This window comes from Tripterygium wilfordii, chromosome 19, assembly GCF_013401445.1.
Source record: "Tripterygium wilfordii isolate XIE 37 chromosome 19, ASM1340144v1, whole genome shotgun sequence".
Lineage (NCBI taxonomy): Eukaryota > Viridiplantae > Streptophyta > Magnoliopsida > Celastrales > Celastraceae > Tripterygium > Tripterygium wilfordii.
Genome location: NC_052250.1, coordinates 12,531,871 through 12,539,746, shown reverse-complemented (window position 1 = coordinate 12,539,746; position 7,876 = coordinate 12,531,871). Strand labels below are relative to the sequence as shown.

At 36.4% G+C, this 7,876-nt stretch overlaps 1 protein-coding gene across 1 annotated transcript; it reads right to left on the bottom strand.

The window, feature by feature from the left end:
* Window positions 1-136: 136 nt before the first annotated feature.
* On the bottom strand, window positions 137-7,288 carry LOC119985003. The gene is made up of 7 exons (XM_038829148.1): window positions 6,990-7,288; window positions 5,970-6,351; window positions 5,649-5,805; window positions 4,863-4,907; window positions 2,522-2,684; window positions 1,118-1,488; window positions 137-700 (listed from the first exon to the last, which is right to left on the bottom strand). The coding sequence occupies exons 1-7, from the start codon at window positions 7,206-7,208 to the stop codon at window positions 382-384; spliced, it is 1,656 nt and encodes a 551-aa protein (XP_038685076.1). The 5' UTR covers window positions 7,209-7,288; the 3' UTR covers window positions 137-381.
* Window positions 7,289-7,876: the final 588 nt, after the last annotated feature.

Genomic DNA, 7,876 nt, shown 5'->3' with positions numbered 1-7,876 from the left:
AAGAATGACAAACGTTAACAGTCTCCATTGAAGTCGAGGGGCTGATTTGACCTGAGAAAAAAAAACATAAGGGTTCAATTTACCCTTTTTGATAAGTTTAGGGGCTTCTTTGATATTTATCCCTAAAGAAATTCAATGAAAAAAAAAAAACTAGAAAAAATTCAATTGGTAGATAAACGTGTGCTCGCAATCCTGTATATTACAGCGTGCCATATCAGAAGGCACAGAAGTATGCACCTATACCAAAATTTCCCAATTTTCCCACATTCCTACAACAAAATCTTGCGACCCAGAAATGCCATTAAACAAGCTGTTCCTCTTGGAAACAAATTACACAACTTCTTTATCATGTGGTGGTTGGAAGCTAACAGAACTTCATCATCAACTGACCTTGTGAAATCCAATGTGGAGATCAGATGATATGGAAATAAGAAGAGGGAGTGATTGATGCCACTCGGCTTTAAAGACTCGTTTCTGATGAGCTCTTACCGACTGCGATGGCTTGCGAGAATTGTACCTGATATCAAAGATGTGGATTACAGGGTCCGCTGAACCAGAGGAGATATACAAACCATCAGGAGACCAAGACTGATTAATCAGAGCAGAGTGAGAATCACTGCTTTCTTGCTTCCACCCAAAAGCATGGAGCTCTGTCTGCCTCAATCTAATATCGTACAGTCTGAGCTGCTTCTCATGCGTCCTGAACAGAAAACATCTCATTATTCAAGACTTGAATGCAACAAAAATACAAAACTTAAAATTTGTTTTTCTATTGGAAAAGAGCTCAAATTGTACTGGAGTCAGATGTGCTTCTCACCACAAGATTCCATTTCTTTTTAATTCCTTGAATTAATTTTAATCACCTTACAACCACACAAGATAAGCCATAAAATGTGTAATTGCTATCCTTATCAAACCATACAATTCAAATCCTAAAAGGCTAAAATAATTCCAAAGCAAATAATTGACATAAACGAGGTGCATATATTCCCTTGCAAACACTAAAGAGCAGCAAGAATGAGTATATACAGACTACAGAGCATTTCCAGTCAACATTTTGAAAAGAAAAGCAAACACAGCGAATAAAGTTATAACCACAAAAATAAATGGATCTTACCCTGTTTGAACCATGAACAAATTGAAATCACATGGATTTGCTAGGACACTCATGCATTTACTATCTATTGAGTGCTTGAAGTCTGCTCTTCCTACTTGCGCATCAAACCCAATAATTCGCTTGTCAGCTCCAGCAGACAGCACAATCTGCTTTTGCTGCATCCCAGCAACTCCCATGACAGCTGAAGAATGCAGATTCCTGTGCAGTGCCTTTGGCTTCCATAAATTATCTTGACCCTTCTCAGTCCAAAGTATAACAGCATGATCACTACCACCTGTAGCGAAGCATTCATTTTCCCAGGGCAAGAAAACTGTGCTGTTAATGATACCCTTAAAGTGTGGCTTGTCCTCCAGAAAAGTGACACGAGATTTCTGTCAATGAAAAAACATGCTCATAAGAGTTTATCATAATCATCATCTGAGCTCTTATCCCAAAATTTTGGAGCAGGCTACATGAGTTTATGAGAAAATCAAGAAATCCACTACATGTATTCGTTTTCTCCATTCATTTTTATCTAGGATCATACTTTCATCAACTCCTATTGAATTCATGACACTTTTTACTACTACAATCCATGTCTTTTAGATCTTACTCTCTTATACAAATTCTTCGATTCTCCTTACCCCCGCACTGCTATCTCTACGTTGAACATGCTCATAACATGTTAAATGGTTTTAGCGCAACTTATTTTCAATTGGTTTCACTTGTAAGTCCTACCTTAGATCTAGTAATCTTATCTTTTATCCTATCTTTCCTTCTGTGACCACACATCTAACGAAACATTCGCATTTCTATTACATACATTTAAACACCTTACTTTTTGTTACTTCTCTCCCATCTAATTCGATCATTTGTTCGTTCCCTTGTCTGCTCTTACTAAACTTATATTTTGTACATTATGTTTTAGTTCTACTTAATTTAAATACTTTAGACTCTAAGGCTTGCTTCCATATCTCAAGTTTTGAGTAAACTCTCAATATTGTTCACCGCAAACAACATGCCCCAAAGTACCTCACATTGAATATATCATGTGAGTTCATCCATCACTATAACAAATAGGAACAAGTTTGGTGCCGACCCCAGGTGCAAACCGATTATGATGGGAAACTCCCTTGTAGCTCCTTCACTAGTCCTAACACTAGCTATGGCTCCTTCATAGATATCCTTGATCATGGAAACATAACTAATCGGAAAAATTATCCATTAATCCTCTACGGCTTATAAGAGTTGATATGGTTTGAAATAAATCTCCTACATCAAAGATGGTATTTTTACTCATGCAGTAGCAATTACAGACAGTGACAGATCCACCCTTATGCAAGCTCAATGGCCATTTTACGGGTCAACAGAAATAAAAAAGGCAGTAGTGTTTTAATTCAATGTTAAATATCAACTATAACTTACCCCTTGCGCTTTATTCAAATTTAAGATCGATATCTGAGAATCTCCACCATCAGCACTGTAAACAGCAAACAGTCGGTCACCCTGTGGGTGCCAAGCAATATCTTCTGGCCATCTCTTTTTCGGAGATGCACAATCAGTGGTACTAAGTAGGGAGGCACCAGACCTGCAGTATCACAAGAATCAATGCATCAGAAGAGAACCTCTCAAAGCACAAGGAATATTAGATTGTTTGACATATATTACGAATACACCTGAAGAAAATATTTTAATTTTCAACCAACACAAGATACCATTGTTATATATTCCATACATTAAATTATATTCAGAATGATGAGCAAATTGATACTTCTATTATAAAAAGCCTTCTTAGAATTGAAATAACAAACGAAAACATAACAATAAATAAGCATTCAATACATAGAGACCAACTATTGGACCATTCTAGCTCATATTTTTCATAAGAACATACCCCAACGCTATACAAGTTTGTTAATCCAAGATGACAAAATGGTACAATTTATCAAACAAGATATCCTAAGGTGCTTCATAGACAAGCATATTTATAAAATCCACCACTCCCCACTTCAATCTCAGTAGCCCATCCATATAGTCTGTTCCAGAAAAACTCTCATTAACATTTGAGGCGAGGATGTGAAAAGTTCGATCATCAACAACAACAACGTTCGGGTAACTTGGTAAGAGCTTCCTGTGGCTTGCATAACATTGCAACATCACTTTAGCCATTTGCAGCCCCTAAACCGCTAAAAGAATAAAATTTATAGTAGAGTCTACGAAAAATAACTACTAGTTTACCTATTATCATAGCAAAATATGTAGTAGGTGGGATTCGCATTCTAATTTTGTTCAGGACATATCAACCTTATGCAGTGGCCTTGTTCTTCAATGTACCACAAAACAGAAAGCTTCTATTTCGTAACCCTCCTACGTGCTTGGATCCGTTATGAATTTCAACATTTGTCAATGCTTAATTTGGGGAAATTGTTGAATGTTTCTCATCTATTATTTAATCTGTATCTTTCATTCAACAAAAATTTAACTAGGAGAACTGAGGCCCCTATTGCTAAACCCAAAATAGAAAGTAAATAGCAAGGCTCAAAAATGGATATTGTTGTATGTAATAAATATACAAAGAAAAATACACATACATCCATGTATAGATCGAATCATAAAAACTAAAGAGAAGTGTAGATTGAATTAAGAAGGAAGAAACCTAATACATACCCCTGAATAACCTGTTGACAATTGACATGATTAACAGATGGATAATTAGACCATAATAACAAAGCCCTCAACACATCGATTTTAGAAATTAAACCATATTTTGAAAACTCATTAAGGAATCCAAATTTCTTAAGAAAGGATTAGGTCAAGAGGGTTGACAAATTAATCAATACAGTAGAATTAAGATATCTAAAGGTACGCACATAACAAAAGAGACAAGCTAATATTATAATTTATTTAATGACTGGACTAGCGAAAGGTCGGTAGAATAAGGGCAACACTATAAACATTCACTTTCTATAATGCATCCTTTGATACACATAAAAAAAGTTAACCAATAATGTGTTTTTCAATGTTACAGAAATTGATCCTTGGAGAGGCACACTTCGACAAGTTGGAATCTGATGGAAGTACTTCCCGGTCACTGTGAGGAGTTTTTGTCTAATAGCTATGGATAATGGTTCATTAAACTGCTTCATCACAATGTCAATGTAGTGTTCTGATTTATAAGCAATTCATTAGATGATGATCATCATCATCATCATCATCATCATCTAAACCTTTATTCCAAAAAATTTGGGGTTGTCATCATCATCCCAATCTTTATTCCAAAATTTTGGGGTCAGCTACATGAGTCTAAGAGAATTTAGGATAATATTTTCATCAACTCATATTGAATCCATGTCCTTTTTTACTACTTGAAGCCATGTCTTTTTAAATCTTCCTCTTCACTTCATACTCTCTCCTATACAAATTCTCTCGATTCTCCTCACCGCCGCACCGCTATCTCTATGTTGTACATGTCCATATCATCTTAAACGTTTTCTCGCAACCTATCATCAATTGGTGCTACTCCGACCTTAGATCTAATAATCACAATACTAATCCTATATTTCCCCTGTGGCCACACATTCATTTGATGGTATTCTGAAAAAATTGGGATGCTTTTTAAGACGTTTGGTTATTTTTAATGTTTCCATTTGTTTACTGCCCAATGCGGGAGCACTGTCCATGAAAATTGTTTACCTTTTCTACAAACAAAAACAAACAACAACTCATTAAGCTGAATAACCATCAAGGGAGAAAAATAAATGCATACCCTTGAGATTGAATTTGCCACAAGTTGACCATTCCATCCAGAGCGCTGTAAAGATTGTACAACACTAGCAAGAGTTAGTTCCTATTGACTCGATAAGAAGAATCACAAAAATTAATGGCGGCAGCTATTTACAGCTAAATACAATAAACATGTTATGCTAAGAAAAGCATTGAAGAACAAAAGTTGCAGCAAACAAGCTTGAACAAATTATCTTCTAAAGCAAATGACACCCGGGACTCTTATCTCTTGAAACTCCAGAGTTCACAGCGGGTAAAACTTTCTGTTTAGTATCTACAAAAGAACAGGTGACTTTAGTCACGAGTACCTAAAGATTTTTCGATTCCAAATTTCATATCAACAGGGTCAATCTAAGGATGAACCTCTCATGCATTAGCAGTGGAAAAGTGTACGATAAGATTATCAATATCCCAGATTGTCATCAAACTTATCTACAGAAGCTCGAGCCATAACAAAAAGAATGAAGGTAAGTAAACTAGAAATAGCCTATGATGGTGACCATTGTCAGCATCACAAAGCTTTCATCCCAAACAATTTGTGGTCAGTTACATGAATTCCTAATTTACAATTTCTGGAATCCACTCCCCGGATTCCCAAAGTCATAATAATTATCACTCCATTCATGTATATCCAGTTTGGGGAGAATGATAATATAAATTTACAACAATGAGGCAGATGTATTCGATTAGGATGGAACATCATAATTCATAATCATTGTTTTAGTGATGTAATGTGTTTGTACGACAGCTATCAAACAGAAAAGATTACTTGGTCACAAAAAGCTGCTCATTCACTGGACATAGAACAAGACTTCTCAGCTTTCTCTTATGCTGACTGGAGATGTGATTGCTCGTATGACAGCGGATTGTGCATGGTGAAGAGCGACTGCCAATCAATGATATCAATTCTTTATGTTCTTTTGTCTCTGCAATACAGCAAAAGATTCTATGAATAGACCAACAAAATAGCAGAAGACCAGGAAAAAAAAGTCGACTGCTGAATATTCATTAGCAAACATGCAACTCGAGTCACATTCATACACATAATGACAACTCAGGATGCAATGTCATTAGAAGGTCAGAGAGTTACCTATTTTCCTCTTTCTCACTTTATCTTTAACTTCAGAAACTTCCAAATCAGCAGAATCTCTATTGTGTTGCTCCGCTTTTACTTTTGCAACACCATTTGTGCGAGTTGAAGGACTTGATTGAGCATTTGAACCGATTGAGGGTTTTGTGGCAGACCCTTCTATAGGTCGGGAAACTTTTGGATTTGCAGGAATTAAAAGTTCTGATTTAGAATGAAGCTCTTTTCTAAAAGGGCCCTCACTAACATGGATCGGACTAGTTGATTTTCTCTCCCTCTTCACACTTTCAATTGCATTTTCCCCCGATCTTTTAGATGGTACTCTGCCTCGAAGTCGGGCTAGTTTTAAATGTGAATCTTGTAGTTTGTTCTCCGCACTCTCGAGCTGCATATGTAATGATGGAAACATTAGCAATTTCATAGTAGTAATGAGCAAACAGTATCAGCAACATTAACTCACTCAACCAGAAAGCAAAGCATATTTAGTCCATCCTATAGAATGCAATGGTCACTGAGTTGGGAATTGGGATGCACAGCACTAACATCCAATCACAAGCTCTCATGTATGCAATGCTCATTCACAGTACATCATCCAAGTGAATTTATTCCTATAAAGTTGAGTGTCATTGTTGTTTTCCTCAATTCTCCCAATACTTCCAATATCATTCTAGCTTTAAAAGAGCGCCTTGTGCGCATTTGACAACACTGCCAGAAACAGATTAATAAAAAACCGGTCAGCTTTGCAGTGGGATCTATTCTGTATAGACTATTGAGTGATATTTCATCAAACAAATTCCAAACCTAAACCATAAAAAGGTTTCGTCAAACAATCTAATAATCGGCTTTGTAAACTTCATATTAACTAGTCCAAACTCCAAAGCACGTAAAGTACCTGACCTACGAAAAAGACTAACCAAAAGAACAATACCAATCCAAAAAACACCCCCAAATTCGGAATCAAACCACTCAAATACGAACGCCAAAGGTTTAATTTATTGGTGAAATATCTTTAACAATAACAACCTCAGATTTGTAATAGGAGACACGCCGCTTAAGGTGTTCAACTTCCCTCGTACGGTGCTCGATTAGGGCCACTAATGCCTCCTCTTGCTCTTGTACGTTTACGCTTCCGTTCTCTTCCCCATCTTTTCCGATCATAGTCCTCTGCTTCAGTTCATAACCCTCGTAATCGTCGTTGTCCTCTGTTTTTGGTTTCTTGAGAATAGGAGACGGCGAGCTCATTTTTTCTTTCCCTCGCTTCTCTCCGTCTCCGTGTTTCTTTCTCTTCGTTTAATACAGGTTTTTCTTTTTTTTGTTTTTGCCCGTCTGAGCGGGCGGCGTTGGGGCACTTTATAGCAGAGATTTAAATATTTAATCATTTGTTATTAAAAAATAAAAATTAATAACAATCTATCATTTGAAAATGTTTATTTTATTTTTCTTCAGGGTTTATTACAAATTAAAATTCTTTAATATCATTCACAATCCCAGTCTCATTCCCATTCTCATGTCCCTTACCCAAATGTCGCTTTATTGTCCATTAGTTTTTCGTCATAAATGAGCACAAAAGTTTAAATAGATGTGTAAAGTGATTTTATTTTATAGATCCTAGGTTTATGCGAGGGTTTTTCTTACATTTTCGCTCTTATTTATGTACTAAAAGTAAAAACCAAACTGAGATAGCCCGACCGATTATCATCATTGGCCAAAGGGATATATCTACGCGAGGTTTCCATAATTCGATCCCCGATACAATCTATCCCCATTCAGTCTCACGTTTAACCTCCAAGACAATGCAACCGCCCGTAACTTCAATATCTAATTATCTAATGCCTTTATTTAAAAATAGGTAAGGGAGGGGGAACAAGTTAGGGCCTCTACCTTCCTTTACCTTCTCCAATGGGGTATGC

Coding starts and splice junctions, on each gene's coding strand:
- LOC119985003 (XM_038829148.1), bottom strand. CDS start 7,208: ATGAGCTCGCCGTCTCCTATTCTCAAGAAACCAAAAACAGAGGACAAC. Junction 6,352..6,989: donor TCTCCTATTACAAATCTGAG/GTTGTTATTGTT, acceptor TTACATATGCAG/CTCGAGAGTGCGGAGAACAA. Junction 2,685..4,862: donor TGGCAAATTCAATCTCAAGG/GTATGCATTTAT, acceptor GTGATACTGCAG/GTCTGGTGCCTCCCTACTTA.